This window comes from Pungitius pungitius, chromosome 14, assembly GCF_949316345.1.
Source record: "Pungitius pungitius chromosome 14, fPunPun2.1, whole genome shotgun sequence".
NCBI classification, from domain to species: Eukaryota; Metazoa; Chordata; class Actinopteri; order Perciformes; family Gasterosteidae; genus Pungitius; species Pungitius pungitius.
The window spans coordinates 9,864,511-9,883,347 of record NC_084913.1 but is presented as its reverse complement, the minus strand read 5'-3'; the positions used below and the strand labels follow the sequence as shown (position 1 = coordinate 9,883,347).

The 18,837-nt window shown below is 42.9% G+C and overlaps 1 protein-coding gene across 1 annotated transcript in view; it reads right to left on the bottom strand.

Moving 5' to 3' along the window:
• Positions 1 to 875: 875 nt before the first annotated feature.
• The window catches only part of myo10l1 (myosin X, like 1), a 31,594-nt gene continuing 13,632 nt past the window's right edge, over positions 876 to 18,837 (bottom strand). Inside the window, exons 3-43 of the mRNA XM_037486431.2 lie at positions 18,561 to 18,719; positions 17,159 to 17,346; positions 16,328 to 16,462; positions 15,829 to 15,953; positions 15,715 to 15,728; positions 15,512 to 15,596; positions 15,145 to 15,251; positions 14,378 to 14,507; positions 14,178 to 14,296; positions 13,955 to 14,101; positions 13,753 to 13,853; positions 13,378 to 13,444; positions 13,066 to 13,158; positions 12,901 to 12,969; positions 12,734 to 12,816; positions 12,399 to 12,501; positions 12,002 to 12,082; positions 11,781 to 11,905; positions 11,547 to 11,670; positions 11,338 to 11,444; positions 10,930 to 11,230; positions 9,939 to 10,799; positions 9,646 to 9,769; positions 9,392 to 9,533; positions 8,614 to 8,718; positions 8,442 to 8,537; positions 8,252 to 8,345; positions 7,869 to 7,924; positions 7,418 to 7,560; positions 6,846 to 7,040; positions 6,557 to 6,714; positions 6,344 to 6,464; positions 5,867 to 6,015; positions 5,466 to 5,614; positions 5,179 to 5,386; positions 4,916 to 5,052; positions 4,663 to 4,786; positions 3,883 to 4,233; positions 3,421 to 3,597; positions 3,119 to 3,310; positions 876 to 2,699 (exon numbers count right to left, since the gene is read on the bottom strand). Of these exons, the coding sequence (XP_037342328.2) occupies positions 2,595 to 2,699; positions 3,119 to 3,310; positions 3,421 to 3,597; positions 3,883 to 4,233; positions 4,663 to 4,786; positions 4,916 to 5,052; positions 5,179 to 5,386; positions 5,466 to 5,614; positions 5,867 to 6,015; positions 6,344 to 6,464; positions 6,557 to 6,714; positions 6,846 to 7,040; positions 7,418 to 7,560; positions 7,869 to 7,924; positions 8,252 to 8,345; positions 8,442 to 8,537; positions 8,614 to 8,718; positions 9,392 to 9,533; positions 9,646 to 9,769; positions 9,939 to 10,799; positions 10,930 to 11,230; positions 11,338 to 11,444; positions 11,547 to 11,670; positions 11,781 to 11,905; positions 12,002 to 12,082; positions 12,399 to 12,501; positions 12,734 to 12,816; positions 12,901 to 12,969; positions 13,066 to 13,158; positions 13,378 to 13,444; positions 13,753 to 13,853; positions 13,955 to 14,101; positions 14,178 to 14,296; positions 14,378 to 14,507; positions 15,145 to 15,251; positions 15,512 to 15,596; positions 15,715 to 15,728; positions 15,829 to 15,953; positions 16,328 to 16,462; positions 17,159 to 17,346; positions 18,561 to 18,719 (6,150 nt within the window). The 3' untranslated portion in view covers positions 876 to 2,594. The remainder of the gene's footprint in view (positions 2,700 to 3,118; positions 3,311 to 3,420; positions 3,598 to 3,882; positions 4,234 to 4,662; positions 4,787 to 4,915; positions 5,053 to 5,178; positions 5,387 to 5,465; positions 5,615 to 5,866; positions 6,016 to 6,343; positions 6,465 to 6,556; positions 6,715 to 6,845; positions 7,041 to 7,417; positions 7,561 to 7,868; positions 7,925 to 8,251; positions 8,346 to 8,441; positions 8,538 to 8,613; positions 8,719 to 9,391; positions 9,534 to 9,645; positions 9,770 to 9,938; positions 10,800 to 10,929; positions 11,231 to 11,337; positions 11,445 to 11,546; positions 11,671 to 11,780; positions 11,906 to 12,001; positions 12,083 to 12,398; positions 12,502 to 12,733; positions 12,817 to 12,900; positions 12,970 to 13,065; positions 13,159 to 13,377; positions 13,445 to 13,752; positions 13,854 to 13,954; positions 14,102 to 14,177; positions 14,297 to 14,377; positions 14,508 to 15,144; positions 15,252 to 15,511; positions 15,597 to 15,714; positions 15,729 to 15,828; positions 15,954 to 16,327; positions 16,463 to 17,158; positions 17,347 to 18,560; positions 18,720 to 18,837) is intronic.

Genomic DNA, 18,837 nt, shown 5'->3' with positions numbered 1-18,837 from the left:
CATTTCAACCCAAACTAAAATATCCTAAACTTCAAACAGGAGCCTGCCAGTCTGTTCTGCTTATTCTAAGCCTCTAGGCTGGTTCCCAGTGGGCTGCATGTATGCAACTAGAACCAAAGCTACCGTTGAGGAAACTGAGGTCATGTCCTGGGTATTTTTTCTAGAAATTCTGGGAATTTGAGCAAAAGTGGTTTAAGTCCTAAAATATAAAATGTACATCAGGAGACTAATACCCAATCTGCTATTTCCTCAACAAATGGTATTTCATGGGCTCTGAAACAGCATGAGAACCACATTTATAACTAAACTTAGAACTTCAAAAACAAAATAACCCTTATCATAATATCATTTTGGTGTGTTATATATCCTTTTGTAAAGGGCAGGGGTGAGTTCGGGGGTTGAAAGTCTTGACCTCATGACCTCAGTATTTCTAAAATCCAGGCTTTGGCTCCAAAAGTGGCCCTCCAGATAGACAGCAGACAATTCCCCCATAAGAAGTTCAACCTCATTTAAGTATCTGCTGTTGAATAGTTTGATAGTTTATGAAACACAAAGATGTGCTATAGGGTTGCTGCAGTCTCTCTGCAGGGCCACAGATTTAGGTGAAAGAACAGTGACTCCACTTTCATCCATAAACATACACAGACACACACATACAGAATCAGTGATGACTGTCAGCATTCCCAGTGCACAATAAAACCATCTCTGAGCCCATATCCTCACAGTGTCTTTTCTGCTCCGCCTTAACTCAAACAGAAAATATCCAAAACATTTTGTTACACATTATCCTCCCAAACACACCTTGCAATACATACAGTTCAATAAGAATTAATTAACCCCTAGCCCTAATTACTCCATGCTTTTCCATTTCACAACACCATTCTTCGATAAAAGTTAGTCATGTAAATACGTCTTATTTCCAAGGAATACACTCATTATAAACACTTCTCATTTCCCTTTTCTTTTCCAAATGTTAAACCATAAATACACACACACACACACACACACACACACACACACACACAGCATCATTCCAGACACAGCACTTCAGGGTGGTTAAGATAGCACAGGGCAAACAGTACAGTAATACTAGTTGTATCATTATTAAAAGTTACATGTTAATAAATAGGTTGGAAACAGAGACAAACTGGGGCTCTTATGCATTTTAAGTTACTGAACTTAAAAAATAAAGTGAGAATAGCATGAGCAGATAAGAGTACACAATATTCTATGGCTCCAAATGATGCTGCAGTCTCGCAGGAAACGACAACGATAAAACCATGAAAACACTGTGGAAACACCACCACCACAGCAGCCTGTCTCATTGGAGTGTTTTTGCTATAAATTCATCTTCCACTCACATTAATGGCACAGCCAGTGAATGATGTACAGTGTTGGCATCATATCCAGAAATACAGTGGTCATTATTCACGCCATTCACTTGCATGTATTTAACACAAGGGTGTCACATTGCATTTGGTATGGCATTTACATACTGTACAGTGCAGCGTCCACTGAAATATTCAATATTAACTCTTATAATGTGTGATATACAGTACAAAACAATACATGTTGGTTTAGTTTAAGTGTACATGTATGTGAATATACAATAGATATTTGCATTGTGTGTTAAATGTAGACATAGATAGGAAAATCTTTTGACTCATACTATTCTTGATGATATTGCCACTTGTAGAGTGAGGGTGTTAACCATGCAGTGACTCTCCATGTCAAGTTAAACATGACCAGAGAGCCTCCAAAGGAAAACCTCTATTCTTTTTATTTGCAAGAAAATCTATTTGATATTATTCAGAAAGATGTTTTTCTTCTTGTGGCCACACGGTGGCACTGACGAGTGAGCGAGTGAACACTATGTCGGGCAAGGGAGCTCATTTTCCCATTTAGCAGCCGGAAGAAGAATCCTCATGGAGTCCTTTTTTCTCAGTCATAAACAGATGTGACACTGCTGATGTGTTGAGTAAACGACAGAGACAAAAGCAAGCAGGAAATTGGCGTAATAACTCAATACCGAGAGCAGACAAAGATGCAACAGGAACGAAGACACGTGAAGAGAGAGAGAGAGTCTTGAAGTTTTGAGGAGGGAGAAAGAAAACGATTCAGCTGAGAAAGAGTGGCTGTCTTCTGTCTGGCAGTGCACTGGGGATTGGGGAGGGAGGGACACGGACTGGGACTGGACGGCGGAGTTGTGCTTGTTGTTACTGAGTTAATTCGGAAGAGGGAAGTGGGGAACAGTTTGGAGTGTGCTCGAACATCTACATGCAGGACTGCACTGGATTATGTATTTTGTACACGCCGTCCCGAAAATCCATGTTGTTTTCTTGGTCATGAACATGTCTGAATAGATCCCTTATCTCCCTTTATCCTTTATAAGTGAGAGCCAGGACAGTAGAGTGTGCGTTTGGCTTCTGTGTCCACCTTTGTCTGGCTTTCCCCTCTCGTTCATCCACTGCTCTTCTTTGAGGAATAGCTATCTGGTGCGACTGCCTCCATTAATAAAACAACCAACCGATGCATGCGGCTCCAAGCATCTGTCGTCATTGGATGAAGCGAGGGCTCTGACTGCTTTGTGGCAATCACCTGACCCAGGAACTAGTGATGCTGGTCACTGACATGATGCTGCAACGTTTCTTCACCACCATGTTAATATAGGCCCTCATGATTTTGGTGATCTCCCCTACCTGGAGAGAGAGAAGAATGTGATGTGTCCTCGACAGGATTTTATCAAATGATAATCGTTTGGTGAAATGAAAGGTATACAGAAATTTGGCAAGCATTTCTGTAAAGATAAGGGATTCACAAGAATGAAAAAAAAAGCAGCAGAAGCAGAGACAAAATAAGAAGAAGTGGATCAATCAGGGAAACATTAAGTCCCGACCGACAACAACAACAATGGCTGCTCACAATTTCAATGAAAAAAGGAATGCCGGAAAAGAACCAGCAACTTAATGATTTCTCTTGCTTACCCAGTCGAATCATCAAGTCAAAAGTCACCATGTTACCCAAAATTTATGGACCAAACAATTGATCAGTGATAAACAATAACCCTGTGTTGTAAGAAGGAAGAAAAGGAAGAAATACAATATGGATAATGACTCACCAGTGGCGTCTCAAAGAACATCTCTCTCTCGTCCACGATGACCTTGTAGGTACACGGCTGCGAAGCCCCAAAGAAGGTGATGTGTTCGTACTGGAAGGTCTCCAGTGGCTTTGGCTCACCGCGTTTATACACTGACACGTTGTCCGCGCTCACACTCAGCCACAGATCATGAGGGAAACCTCCTTCTTTGCACTGGAAACGCAGCGGAAACACAGGAGAAGAAAAAAATAAGTTTCTTGTCAAGTTTTTTTTTTTTTTTTACAAATCTCTGTGATCCATAATTTCCTCTGTTGTTTCCTCACCTCCACATCAAACAGAGTAGACCCATATCCAGGCCACTCTTTGATAATGCCCATGTATTTTAGCATGGCCTGATGCTGAGGCATGCCCTGCAACCGGGTCCACTTCTCCAGAACACTCGTCCGCGTGGCCGACGTCTCCTCCTTCACCCACATCTCCAGCATCTGCTCCTCCTCCACCTGCAACAACACGGGTCAGCCAATCTATGAAGAACACGCTGTCAAACTCAGTTTCTTTAAAGGTCCTACATTTAGTAAACAAGGCATATTTGATGAGCAAATGAGAAATGCATTTATCCACCAGGACATGCCACACTCTGGAAATTAACTGAAAATTACTTGAAAAATGTGTGTTCTTAGCATTCAAACTCTTTTATTATAGGTTATTTGAGACTTTCATCGATTATGTATTCCTTGTGTAGTTTTCTGCACCAAATGGGCTGCAGCTTAACTTCCACCACTGACCTTCTGCTTCTTCAGTGACCCAGTCTTGAAGCTTCTCCTCAGGGTGCCGTCCAGGAAGCTTGGTGTCCTTCGTTTCTCTGCCCCTCCCCCGACACCTCCCTGTCCTCCTATTGTTCCTTTCCCATCTCCTGGTCCTCCTCCAGCTACTCCGGCCCCACCTGCCGCACCGACGCCCGGCTTGGTGGAGTGAATGATGCGATTGCGTAGACGTCCGATTGGATAAACGTTTCCCAAGCTCCACCCGGCCCGCCCTGCCCCGTCGCCATGGAGATACTGGAGACGTAAAGCGGCCAGGTGCTGCAAAGTCTCCTCCGAGGCCGGGAAGTGACCGCTTATCAAAGACTCGTGAGCCTAAGAGCCAAAAAACAAAATGATAATACAAGATGTTCATTTGTTGTAGTGTTGATAAGAATGAATAACATGCTGATTGAGCAATATCCCTTTCACTGATGTCGATTTGTGCTTTTTACAATATATAATACTAAATAATTCCCCTCTAAAGCAAACTTATATATATTTAAATATATTTAAATCATTTCAAATTTAAAGGAACAATAATAATATCATTCTGAAGTTATAAATCTGTCCACCCAGGTCAAAATGATTTTGTCTTGACAAAAGCCCCAATACATTCTTGGTAAAAAAAATATATATAAATGTATGAAATTAATTGAATTGATCACTTGTGCTATTAATGTTTGAGAAATACTCAAATATATTAGGAGAAAGTAATAGGAATAGGAAATGAATAACTCAAAATTGCACTAGTGAGAAGCTCACCTGCTCAAACATGAACGCAAACTCCACTCCTTCTTTTGGCATGCTCTCTACATCCAAGAAGCAGTAGAGCTTGAAGTAGAGTTTCCATTCTCCTTCCTCCTCCTCTTCTTCGCTGCCTGCCAACCTTGAAAAAATACAGACACGGGTCAAGTTCTTGTAGATTTTGTAGAGATTTATACAATGCAGTAGCTCGTTGGAAGTCCCTCCGAAGCAGCATTTGGACTACAGGACACCTGACGGCGATATAGCCTACCGCTCAAACTTGGCTAGAACATCGGCCACAATCACTCTGCTCTCCAAGGCTCGGTCTGTGCAGGTGTTGTGCTCAAACAGAGAAAACAGGTTTTTGCTCTCCTCCATGGCCAAACCTCTGATCAGCTTCTCCACGACCTGCGAGACAGGCAACACCAAGCAGTTTGTAACAGCAAACTACAATTCAAGCACCAGCTCTCGCACTGTGTCTCTAAACCAGCAGAAGGAGGATGTGTCCGTGCATGGGCGTGTTTGTATGTGTACCTCTCCAGCTGTGGTGTGTGAGTTGATGGAGATCTTGCAGGAGCCTCCTCCGTGGCAATAGACGGTGGTGCTCATCTCCTGTCTCACCAGCAGGGCAGCGATCTCCTCCTGAGAGGGAACAAACTCACGGGCCTTGGTCTTCTTCAGGGATTCCCCGACGAAGCTGGTGTAACGCTCGATCTCTGTGCCAGGGTAACGCTCTCGCACCCTGAGTGTGATCACATTTATTACACATGTAACCTATGCGTGACTGGTTAAAAAGAAAAAAGCCCAATGCAGACACACACCTCTTGAGGTGAAAGCGAAGGTATCTGAGGATGACTCGACTGGGCAGGAAGGTGCAGCTCATGCAGGTGAGAAGATGCCAGTGGGCCCGATTGGCTGGGCTGTTAGGCTGAGGCACGTGATTTGTCTGCTTGATCACCTGACAATATACCTGAAACACAGCAATGTGGAGGTGGTTTAGAGATAGAGAGAGAATTTCTGTTTCATCAACATTCAATAACAAACAGGTCAGACTTCTGTCAGACTTGTATATATTATATCAAGTTACTATAAAGATAACATAACAAACCCTTGTATTTGTATCTGTTCAACATTTGTTTGAACGTTTGTCACTTAACAATTAACAAAAGCACTTTGCTGTTGAAATGTATGGAGAAATGAGAGGGGACGGTAAATGAAGTACCTCGTCCCTAAGAGGGCGCAGGTCCTGGCAGGTCTGCAGGATGCCCTGGATGATGGGCACCGTGTCGGCCAGCGTTTCCATCTCCTGCAGTGAGTTGAAAACTCGCACAGCCTCATCCTGCAGACTGGCATAGCCCTGCTGCCTTTGAACTGCACGCAGCCAGAGACAAGAATCAAAAAGTGAAGAAGGACGGCGAAGAAGAAAGAATCGCCATGAAGCGTGGGACATATACGGGGACTGATATTCAGCAAATCATTCAGCAAATTGTTCTGTATCTTTGTGCAGGTATGAGCAAAATATATCTTTTCATTTGTGCATTTGGTTCAATTGAAATGTTTTGCTTTGACCTGCAGAGGGCAGTGCGACATTCGGGAGCTTTAATGCACACAAAATGTGAAAGGAAGAAGACAAGGACAAGGAATGAACAACAGAAGAACAGTTGCTCTGTAGAGTTTGAGGTTGCTGAGTTTTACTTACGGCTGGTGACCTCTCCGTAAGGGAGCGGCAGCAGAGGGGCGTGCAGAGGATGCTGAGTGTATCTGAGGATAGGATTCCTCCTGTACATCAGCTCCACGATGTCCGGGTTCACACTGTTCTCCTGAGAGGACAAGAAGAGGTCAAATCCCACTTTGGAGTAAGTGTGTGGAGATTAGTTTTAAAATGCTCGCTTAATAGGTATGCACGTTCTACCTTGATGTCTCTGATGAGCTGCAGAGTCGGGGTCTCTATGGGGGTCTTACTGTCTATGACTCCCTGTACGGCAGCAGTCCATCTCATGGCCTCATTCAGCACCTTGGTGTAGAGGCGGTAGGAGTGCTTCCTCCCATACACAATGACGTTCCAGTAACCTGTTAAATGAGGAGGCAGACAGCAATGTAAAAGCAGTATTATCTAACATGTAGACTCAAACCTCCTATGTCTAATCCCCGATTAAACCTGACCCTTTTTTTTAATTTTCCGTTCACTTGTCTTCCCCCACCTGTCTCCCTGTGCACTCGCTCATCGGGCTGAATGACAGAGCAGAGGGAGTTAAGGACCAGAGTTCCCATCTTGGAGGAGGTTCGCTCTGAGCTCTTGTAGTAATCCAGGGAGTTGTGGGTCAAAACAAACCAACGCTTCTTCAGCTTCAGGGAGGTGCTTTTAGAATTTGTCTTCATCTCCTTTTGAAGCCAGCCTGAGAGGAAACAAATCGTGGAGGAGAGCAGGGGAGGGAAAGTGGAGAAAAAATGTAATGTATCTGTACAGAAACAGCAGTCATGCAATTATTCAATGTCAGCATAAATCCCCAAAGCTATTTAAATTGTGACAATATCTCATTTGAGATACTGGAAGGAGAATATCTACCCAAGGTGCTTGAAAATGTTTGTTTATGCCTATGAAAAAGCTTCCGTAAACAGTGTCACCTTCGTAACATTGCTCCCATTGATCTTCGCATTGCTTTCTCTTCCACAGCCCCGATAAACACATTCAAACATCTATACCTGACACTGTATTACATGGTTTATAAAAAGTCAACATTTGATTATTAAAAGTGCTGGAATGAGTCTGGACCTCTGACGAGGAACTCCTGTCCGTCTATCCTGGCGTCTCCTTTGGGTTTCTGCAGCAGACTGATCCAGTGATGCATCTCCTCCGGCGTGTCGCTATTGCAGTGGATCACACGGTTGGCCGTAATGATGACGAAAGAGTTGGGCCTGCGAAGGTCAAATTAAACACCGTAATATTCTTCAGGACACTGAATTTATTTGAGTGGTAATGATGGCATATTGGTTTTTTAGTTCAGTAGGTGTAAAGCGGTCAAATTCATTTACCTAAAAGTTTAATTTTTAAATGCAAGCTTAAGTCCCATTGCATCATGGTCTACTGAACTACACCCAGAGGCTGAATACATCATTGAAATCAACCAACAATCAGAACCACTGTTATAGGGAACTTTTCACCTACTCTTCCTAAAAAAAGGAATATAAGGGTGAATCAGCGGTTCATTATCGATCCAACTTACCGATCAGGGTTGTCTGATGCACAAACAGAGTCTATCAGCCCTACATCAAGAGTTCCCTTCAGGACAAAAGGAGGACAAGAACAATTTAAATGTAAATTATTGGCGCACTATTCTTCTACAGTGACATGTAAGAAATGATTAAGTCATAAAACTCAGCACAAACGTCTCTTATCTTTTGAGACCTTTTTCTTTAACTTTTGTGTTTCATTTAAAAAAAACGTTGCTTTTCTGTCCCCTATGGAAAAAATGAATGAATTCATATATTAAAATTGTATACTGCTGTATGTACAGAAACCTCTGTTTCGTAACGCTTTGTACACTGTGACAGAATATTAAGTTTAAAACATAGAGTTGCTTGCAGGTAGTTTTTTGGGGGGACTGACCACAGCGTTCTTTGGGTTGGCCTGTTCATGGGACATCTCCATCAGCTGCTCTGGAGTGCACACGCGCACTTTACTGAGCACATTAAACCATCCGCTGCACAGAAAGACACAGAAGTCATTACGAGTTTGAATACATGAATCTACTAAGAAAGCAAAGCATCTCCAGAAAGGACTCAAGCCTCCAGCACACCTTGCATCCTCTGGTGACTCAGCAAACACCTGATAGGTCCTCTCATCTGTCACAAGGTTCAGAGCGTTCTCCTTTTCATGATTATTCACTATCTCCCTGTAAAAACGCAAAAGCGCATCTCAGACATGCAAATGTAGTATAGAAACACAGCGTGTGTTTGTGTTTATCTTACTTGGCAGCTCGGATGTCGATGGTTCCCTTCAGCTTCTCTTCGCTGTCGTTCTCGTAGTACATCAGTTTGCTGTCCCTCAGCACAAACCAGCGCATCTTCCAGTTTCTGAGGTAGAACACACAATTAAAACACAGTCCAAGACATCCGAAAACAGATGTGTCATAGGTCCATCTGGTTTTATAACAGATACATGCACATTTCACTTAATGTCCATCTAAAATACAAAGTAAATAGGCTGTTCACATGTATAGACGGCTAAAGGCAACTATCAACTGGATCTAAAGCTTTTTTTCTTTCACTTTAGGATTGTACAGTTATAGTAATTACAAGAAGTAGGAATTCTTAATGTTAAAAAAACATACATTGATACAGAATAACTAACTCAAATATTGTTTTATTTTTTGTTTCATATTTTATTCATATTTTTATGCATGTCCAGGCTCCCTCGTTATATGTTTTTGTTCATAATATTTGCAGTTTTATCAGAGTCGTTTTTATGACAGAATACAATTAAATCAAGCATGGATTATCCCCTTTTTTGAAAATATATCTATTTTTTTCTTTTTCTTTCTTTTTTGAGAGAGAGAGAGAGAGAGAAATCTCACTAAAGTCAAAGCACATCAGCTTGACAGGGGGATTGAAGTCATCCAGCACTGCAGAAGACTAAAAGGGTTAAACAAAAATGTGATCCCAAACACCTCAACACAAGACAGATGGTCATTCACGTCAATATTGTACTGAAAAAAGCATGCAGGCTGCACTCAGTAACAACTACAACAACCTCCGTGAGAGAGTGGAGAGGCCTCCTCCCTTCTTGTAGAGCCAGCCGGACTTCAGAGACTCTTGTTTGGACCGGAACCACATGAAGGTTTCATCCTTCAGCACACACCAACGCCTCCTCCATGGGATCATCAGACCAGCTGAAGGAGAAGAGAATTGAATTACTCACATGAAAACACATTTTAAAACTCAAACGTTGGAGGTGAATTAGATCTTTGAAGTGTTTAAAGTGTAGGGGAAAAAAAGGCCCACCCTTCATGTATAGGTAGCCGTGGAAATATGGTGGTCCATTTCCATTGAGCAGGGTCACTCTGCCATTAGTCACTTCTTCATCGGTGTCCATCATGCCGTCATGCTCATCGTCACTGTCTGCGTACTGCGACACCAACACGATGACACCGATTGTTAATCAAACCAAATTTCTTAGAAAAGAAGTGCATGGCATTGTGAGATTTTGTTTGAAATGTTTAAAATGTCTGCTGCAGAGCTGCTCATACATATCTGCGTGCACGCGTGTGAGGATGCGTGTGAGTGTGTGTCCTCACGGAGTCGGAGCTGCCTCTGTAGGACTCGACGCTGGCGTTGGTGCAGGTCGACTTCCTCGGGTGCTCCTCGTCTGTCACCGCGGTGCTCCCGCGGTTGCTCCCGGATACGGAGCTGTCGTCTCCGGCGGTGACGGACCCCTCCTCCTCCTCCTGGTCGTAGTCTGACTCGGTGTCGGCCGGCATGCTGTAGATGGGCTCCTCCCCGTCCCCCAGGCTTTCCACCATGCTCACCTTTCTCTCCGCGGCTGCCTCGGCTCCATCTGGGTTCTCTCCCCCTCCTTGGGGAGGTGGCGCCGGTGGTGGAGGATGAGGGACGGGAGAGCCGTCCCCGGGCGGGGCGAGAGGAGGAGGGGGAGGAATTCCAGCACCAGGCGTGCCGTCTGTGAGCAGGGGAGGCGGAGGAGCTGCGACGGTGGGCACTGTGCCCTCCGCGAAAGCAGGTGGAGGAGGAGGGAGGTGAGCGAATATGTCCTGATCGATAGGCGCGTCCGTCTCGGCGGGAGGTGGAAAGTCGGGGAGAGGGATGCACTCCTCCTCGGCGTGGAAGCCCTCGTCCACCTCCTCCTCTTTTGACGCCCCCCGGGTGGCGCTCGGAGTTTTCTGAACTTTTGCCTCGGCGGCGGGCTTGGCCGCGGCTGCTCCGAGCAGAGGGTCCACGCCTCCGAAGTTCAGGAGGTCGATGAGCTCCGTGGCCTTGCGCGACGCCTCCTTCTTCATCCGCTTGAGCTCGGCGTCTCGGCGCAGTTGAAGCTCCTGTTTGGAGGACTCGCACAGCTGGGACACCTCGTCCTCTCTCTTCTTCTGCAAGCGCTCGATCTCTCGCTCCAACTGCAGGATGTCTTCCATCTGCCGGGCCTCATCCTAGACAGGAGGAGGGAAGAGAGAGGCCAGGGTGAGCACCAACATTTGATTCATTGAATAGATCAATGGGAGAAGGATAAGATGCAAACTGAAGTGTATAAGTGTTTGATAGTTAAGGGAGAAAACACACTGAAGAACCAGCGCTGTCCTCTGACGACTTAGCCCTTTCCGCTCCTTCACTCGCTGCCTCCGGCTCCCCGTCGCCCGCCGCCCTCTTCTTCTCCTCCTCCTCTCTCTTCTTCTCTTTCTCCTCGCTCTTCTGCTTCTCCTCTCTGAGCTTTCGAACTCGCGTACGCGCCACCTGACCTCGCCTGTGCTTCTGCAGCACCAGCGCGGCCTTCCGCTGCTTCACGAAGCGTCTGCGTTGGATGTGCTTCCTGAAGTGCTTCTGAAGGGTGACGACGCTGGCGCGTACACGCTTGAAGTGCTTCCTGTGGAACGCAAACAGGGGGAAAACATACATCGTAGCGAGTAAGCACCGGCACACAACATGGTACAGGAATGCCAACAGGTTTAGCTCCTATTAGGAGCGTCTTACTTGGCAGAGAAAGTGAGGAGGTGGGCTCGGATAACCATGGCAGCTTTACGTCTGACTTCATCTCTGTCTTTCTCTAAACGCTGCTCAAGAGACTCTTTCAAAAACACCTACAGAACAAAAGTTACATATTAAGATGTATTGTTTCCTTCCAAACTCCTGTACTTAGCTTTATGTCTGAACAGGTGTTGCCAAAGATCCCTAAATCTTACCTTGGTCTTCCCCAACTGCCACTCTTTCTTGGTCTTGTCATATTTAAAGAGAAGGTCTGTGCTTCTCTTCTTATCATCTCCTGCTGATACTGCTGTTGATTTCTCTTTCTGAATGGTTTTATACCTGGCAGGCAGAAAGGAAAGAGGACATATTGTGATCTCAGCAAAGAAAATGGGACAAACACACACACATGAGATAAAAGATAAGATGAAGGCAGATTTAGAGACGCTTACCGAGAGAAGAAATCCTTAAAAGTTCTGCGGACGGGGAAACCAGCCCGACGGATCTTTACAGTCTCCAACATGCCAGAATACCTCAGCTGGTTCAGGACAACTGCCGGGTTAAACACACTTGGATTCTACAAGGAAAATAATCCAGATTATTTAACTTTGAACTTCATTGGGTGAGGTATCTGCATTAATGTGAATTGGAGAAGTGATAAAAAGAGACTGACCTTTTCCATGTTGGGCTTGATGCAACGAATGAAGAAAGGGTTGGATACGCTCAGAGTGGCCATGAGGGCATGAAGGGAATCCTGAGACAGAGGGGAGAAGACAATAAAACGTGCGTTTCTCTCCAATGGCCTTGAACAAAATGAGCATTGCAACTCCTTTAATGATCATTATGTGAGAGAGAAACACGCTTTTATGTCTCAAGAAGACAACAACTTGTTAATATATCAATTGAGTGACAATATAATGCGTTATATATCAAAGGGAAATGCATAAATTCAGAGTGCATTTTCAGAAACGTTGACACTTTTAAGTCAAAGCACTCATGTTATATGTAACCTTTTTTAGTTCCTTTGTTATGAGCTGATTGAATCATCTTTCAGTGCTTGCATCACTCACCCTGAACTGGGAGCTCACGGTGGGTTTGCGTCTGGCCGTTCCCATCTTTTCTTCATTGTTCCTGCTGCCAACCTTCTCAAACAAGTCGTAGATGAAGTCCAGTCTGAGATGCAACACAAACATGGTCAATTACATACACAAACAAACATCAGGTCAAATATTTATGATGAAAAAAAAGCTAATCAATTAAAAGTATTATTGGTTGCAGGTGAAAGCGTAACATTATAAACTATAGGTTTAACAAATCAAAACAAATTTGCATCAAAGATTCTTATTAGTGTATTTATTAAAACGGTTCCCATAAAGTATTCATTAAATGAACATCAATGTCCTGCCTGCTGTCCTTGAGCATGTTCAGGATGTCATCTCTGAAGGTATCTCTGTTCTTCTCCAGGATCCCTTTGACATCATACAGGACCTGCAAAACACACACAGGTTCATCATGGATCTCAGAGACTACAATTAAAAATACTACATGAAGGAAAAGTTTTACATCACTCACCTCTCCGGCATAATGTTTAATTCCAAACTGATGGTCAGCAAGTCTGGGCTTGACGTAGTAAGGGTTTGTCTGAATAAAAACAGGAAAACAGCACAAAAAATGAAATACAGTGTGACGTTTAGTATCAACGGCAGCTCAACATTTTCTTTTTAACTGAACACCCACTGAATGTCTGCTGTGCAACTTCTCCAGCAGAGTGAAGTCTGTTCCTTTGGGAAATCGACTCTCTTCATTCACCAGTGCCAACAAGCCCAGTTTCTAAAAGAGAGGGTAAAGTAAAACACATCAATGCATCAGCACCACTTTCTAAGACATTAGTCCCATATGATTGGTTAAGCTTCCGGGAAGCATGCGAGGCGTCCCGCTCAGCCTTCATTTTAACTGACTTCCACCAAACTCAGATTGAGAGGATGCTGCTTCAAGGATTTTGAAACATTCAATGCTCTAACTGTCATTATCACATCTGCCACCAACTACCTTCTCTATGAGGTCGAGACACTCTGCATTGTCCATCCAGTCTATGGCGTCCCACTGGACACCTTCCCTGTGGAGTAGGAAGTAAACCCAAACAGTGTACACGACGAATATTTGATATTTAATTAAATTAATAGAAATTTAGACATTTAAAAAAAGCTACTCTGTAGGATCTTTTCTAACCACTTCTTAAAACCTTCATCACTTTCATTTATAAGCCTACTTAACCTTCTCTTTTGGTTTTAATTTTCAATATAATTCTTCTATTATATTCTTTGCATCACACTTAAATTCGTCTGGTAATATAATTTGCAACTGAGTAAAGAAACTGATGAAGTTGCAAGTTTGCAGAGAGATACACTGTATGCAGCAGATCACCTGTTGTACTCCAGCTGCTCCAGGGAGAAGATATGCTTGTTGAAGTACTCCTGCAGTTTCTCGTTGGCATAATTGATGTTAAACTGCTCAAACCGATTCACCTGTAAGCCAAGACACATATCTCAAACAGATCTGCATGTGTGGAAGAGAATGAGTGTGACTTTGAAAACAGCTTCAATACGAAACAGTTCAAGGTTCTGACCTCAAAGTTCTCAAAGCCAAAGATGTCAAGGATGCCGATGGATTTAAAGTTTTCCTTCCCTTTGATCTTCTGATTAATCTTCAGGATGATCCAGGAGAAACACTGGGAATATAATGCCATGGCAACAGAATCCCGGGAATCCACGGCCTGTAGGGATCAGAGAGCATGAGTGTGTCGGGAAGTGCCAGGGGGAGAATAACTTCACATGTATGTGTATGCTGACCTGCTCTATAGTGAGCGGAGAGCAGATTTCCTCTCCTCTGAGGATTATGGAGCGCTGAGTCATGACTTCAGACAGCTGGAAGGCATCTAGGCCCAGCAGCTCACTGGCGTTAGTGACCACTGAAAGATGGACAATGATGCGTTTCACTAATGCAACATATTTTGCATAGTTTTCCTTTCCCTCACTTACTTTACACTGACCTTGCTTGGTGGTGATCTGGGCTCCTCCTGCAGTCATGAACTCAACATTTCCCAGCTGTAAGACTCCTGACAGGAGCTTAAACATGTCTCTGATCTCTTCGTCAGTGAATTGTAGCACCTTCAGCGCCTCCTACACATAGACATGAGGGGGCTTTTAACAGTGATTGCAAAGTTTATATTATGGACACTGTATAAATAGACTAACTTAGAGAGGTTTGATGAATGGAGTTCAAGACATAAATCATTATTACCTCAAGATACAACGCATGGACATCCTGTTTATGTTACAAGATACACTTCAACAGCTAAGAAGGGTTGCAGACTTTGGGACATTCTAATAACATCTTGTCCATCAGTTGTATATTGTAAATTTATATTGTGCTATTTGCAGGGTGGAAACATCCTCCTGGGGTTTGGAATTAAAGCACGTATCTATATGCCTTCAGATCACAATGAAACTAATTGTTATTTAATATGGTTTATTATTTCGTATTTACTGGGTTTCTTTTAATAACATGAAGACATTTTAATCAAAAGAAAAATAGCTTGGTTTGTGCAAAAATGTAATAATAGAAAGTAATTATCTAAGGGTTTAACTAAGGTACTTAGACAGCTATTGGCTAGTGGAAACCTAGAAAGTCAGTCTAGATTTCAAAGATTATTTATATGGATAGTTTTTAGTCTAATCATTTCTGACTCAAGAACAGCTTTTGTCCCAGTGGAAACGTTTGTAAAAAGTCTACTTGACGAAGAAAGGACCCACTGACCATAACACTATTATACAGTTCTTTGTCATTCAGGCTCTTGTCCTTCAGACATCCTGATTGGCTGAGGTAGTGGAAAGATTCGGGAGGGTCCTCCAGGAAGTAGAGGCCTTATGGAAAAAATATAATATAACGTCAGTAGGGTGACAGATACACATAGAGATATTTAACTGTACATACACTATATAGATGTTACCTGGAGAGATTGCAGAGAAGTTATAGAAACATGCTTAACTGATTATAAAAGTGTAAAAACAGATCTTTCGGTATCACCAGTCTTTTAGGATGTGAAACAGTATTTATACTGTATAAATACTGTTTCACATCAAAGGCGCTGGTGATATTTGAACGTTTGTATTTGTTTCATTACCTTTATGTTCTTTGTTAGCTCCTGCCAGCAGAGCGTAGAAGATGTGGTAGTTTCGTTCTCCGGGGTTCTGTCGCACAACTCGGTTCTACAGGAAAATCATTGCAGCAAAGCCACCATTAAGGTTTCCTTATGATTCACAAAGCAACACTGACCCATCACTCTATAATTTAAACTTGATATGAGCCAGCTGCAGACGTGCTTACCTTTTCCAGTAAATCTAAAGGGTAAAGAGTCAAGGAAACAACATATACTCCTTTATTATGAATTATGAATATTTGATTCAAATATACATATTGTGTACATAAATATGAGGATACAGTCAATGACGCAGCCTCCCTGGATGTTGCCGCCCTCAGAGAAGTGAAGTTGGATGAATTTCCCAAAGCGACTGGAGTTGTTGTTGTAAACAGTTTTAGCATTACCAAATGCTTCCATGATCGGACTGCACAGAGAGAAGAAAGCTGCAGTTAGTGCAATAAATGTTGTGCTGTATGCAGCTGTATAGAATACGTTCCTTCATTACATGTTCCTCCTAAAGCAAAAGTATTCTCTAACTTATCTATGAGAACTGCCGGAAGAAGCTTGGCTTCATATTAATATAATCGCACACTGATAGTAGCGCCAAATATAAATACTTATACAAATAAAAACTTCTCAGTCCTTGATACTTTTTTTTACAAAACATGACATTGTCCTGTATGTCTTGTGAATTACTTTAGACTCCACAGGGACTTGTTCCAAAATACTTTTAAACAGTTCTTTCAGCAACGGAAAAGGAACGATAAAGTGTTTATTGTTAATTTTGCTCCTCTGTACCTGCTCTGTACAATGGCCTGCTCCACTCGTGTGCTTTTCTCCGATGGAGGAGTCCCGGCTGAGTTCTGACTCATCACCGACAGGAACTGAAGCAACAGTTTGGTGCTCTCTGTTTTTCCTGCCCCTGATTCACCACTGGGGTATACACACAAACACACACATAATTAAATGAAATACACCGTGACCTTCCCTGACATTCCCATATCTCAACTGGTCTGGCTGTCTAAGTGATATAAAGGTCTGATAGCTTCAGGGATATTGCATTAACTCCTAGTCCATCAATCAGGATATCAAAATAAACAAAGTCTGAATGTAGTTAGAATCTTGATGAGATGTGTGCCCCTGTTATCAGATTAGCCAAGCAGGCCAGGAACCAGTGGAATTTCCAGTTCACTACCAAGGCACATTCAACCTCTGTTACATCCTCCAGATTATCTTCATAAGCATTCAACTTGTTATTTAAGAAACTGTCCCGAAACTTGGAAATGCTCCCCTTCTTCCTTAATTGTTAATGCTAAGCTATGGTAAGGAAATAAGGCAGGTGCAAAGTACCAGTCAAAAGTTTGGACACACCTTCTAAGTGTACTGTAGTGCACAAAGCCATTTAAAACATGCACACACAATAAGTAAGCAGGACGGTAGGAATTGTGAGATTTTCTAAATACTTTGGCTAAATGGATGTTTGAGCAGGCTCCAGTCCCCTGTGGAACAGAATGTAATAAATGGTTTGACTGATGGCTTGGGAGACGGTCACGGATGGACAGAGTATGAATTGGAGTTAGAGCTGAAGGTTTAATCATCAAAATGCACTCCTCCCTGCTTGAAACTCACCTGATGAGGACACATTGACTGTCGTGGCGTTTCCAGATGCAGCGGTAGCATTCGTTGGCCACAGCAAAGATGTGCGGTGGGAGCTCCCCTATGTGGTGCTTAGAGTACAGGTCCACCCTCTCTGGGTCGTACAGACCTGCGATCTGCTTGTAGGGGTTGACAGCTGCCAGGATACTGCCGATATTAGTCTGAAAAGAGTAAAGAAGCAACAATTTAGCTTCTGTATTTTCTGTTCAATGGTTTATTTTCTTGTCAGTTTTTTCTCACTTCACTCTGTTTCAAATGTACAAATATAACATGCACCCACAAAGTTACAGTTAAAGCACTAAGACATCCGCAAACAACAAGCTCTCGGGACAGCCGCAGTCAGAAATTGGTAAAACAATGTACTTCAAGCAGCCTTGTGTTGATATTAATCTGGATTAGAGGATAAGGGAACAGAGCAGGGGGAGATCAGATAATGGGGGAGACGAGTGACAAATTACCAGATTTTTATTAGAAAGCTGAGCTCAAATCAGTGAGATGAAATAAGGGTGGCTGTATTTCTATGTTGAATTATTTGTGCTTCAAACAGTCACTCGCTTTGTATCCCTCTGGACCAAAAATCAAAAAAACTTCAAGTCAGCAGGCTTTCATGTCATGTTACCCTGTCTGAGCATTGTGTGTACGTTCCTATAAAAGTGTGCCAAAGCACACATATACGCATTAATACACATGAGTACACAGCAACACAGAATGCTGACCCACCCACACGGGGTAAGTTCTTATGATCAGCTTAAGGGAAATCCATGCATGGACAATATTTCATCATCTAGATTAGGTCACACGAGGGCAGCCTGTTATTGGTCTGTTGTCTGGTAATCTTTTATGGTTTGAGGGCTTCCAGATGTCTGACTTTCAACATACTATGAACGATATCAAAATGAACATATTTAAATTTACTTCAATATCCATCTTGTGACCACAACCAGGTATTAATGTTTTTTCATGTCATCAAAATAAATTCCTCGTGGCAAGCTAAGGGAGTTTTCTAATGCTTATATTCATTACAGACATGAACACAAAAGCAAATAACCAAAGCAAATCATTTATATTGGGATTATTGAGTTGCTGGATCTGAGAAAGACAATGAAACATTTTATGCAACACTGTTTATGTACAAAATCAACTAGAATCATGCGTGTGTTGGTTACCGTTTGGTTTCTGTCTATTATGCAAAAATGTGTATTAAGAGTGTCATTATTTCTCATCTAGGGGTTAAAATAAGAATTACAACTTTAAAGAAGTAGAGTTTAGTTTTTTGTTTCTTTTAACAATGACTCAATACGCTTCCCTCTTCTTCTATTTCACTCAGAGTAAATGTGTCTGATCGATGATGAGTGTTTCCCTTCTGCAAGCTTACATAGATGTTGTCCTTCTGGTAGCGCTGGTACAGGTTGTGCATGATGGCGGCCTCGTGCAGCTCAGCGAGTGCTGACATATCCTCCACCCCGTCGATGCTGGACTGGTGCATGGCGCACACCCTCTCCCTGGTGACCTCCGCCTGCTGCAGGTACAGAACCTGGGACACAACAAGATGCACAGACTGTCGCTCATCTATACATTTGGTGAATAGATTTTTTTTCATGTGCGTACATGTCTTCACCCCAGCCTCACATCTGCCCCACTTTAGGTACACA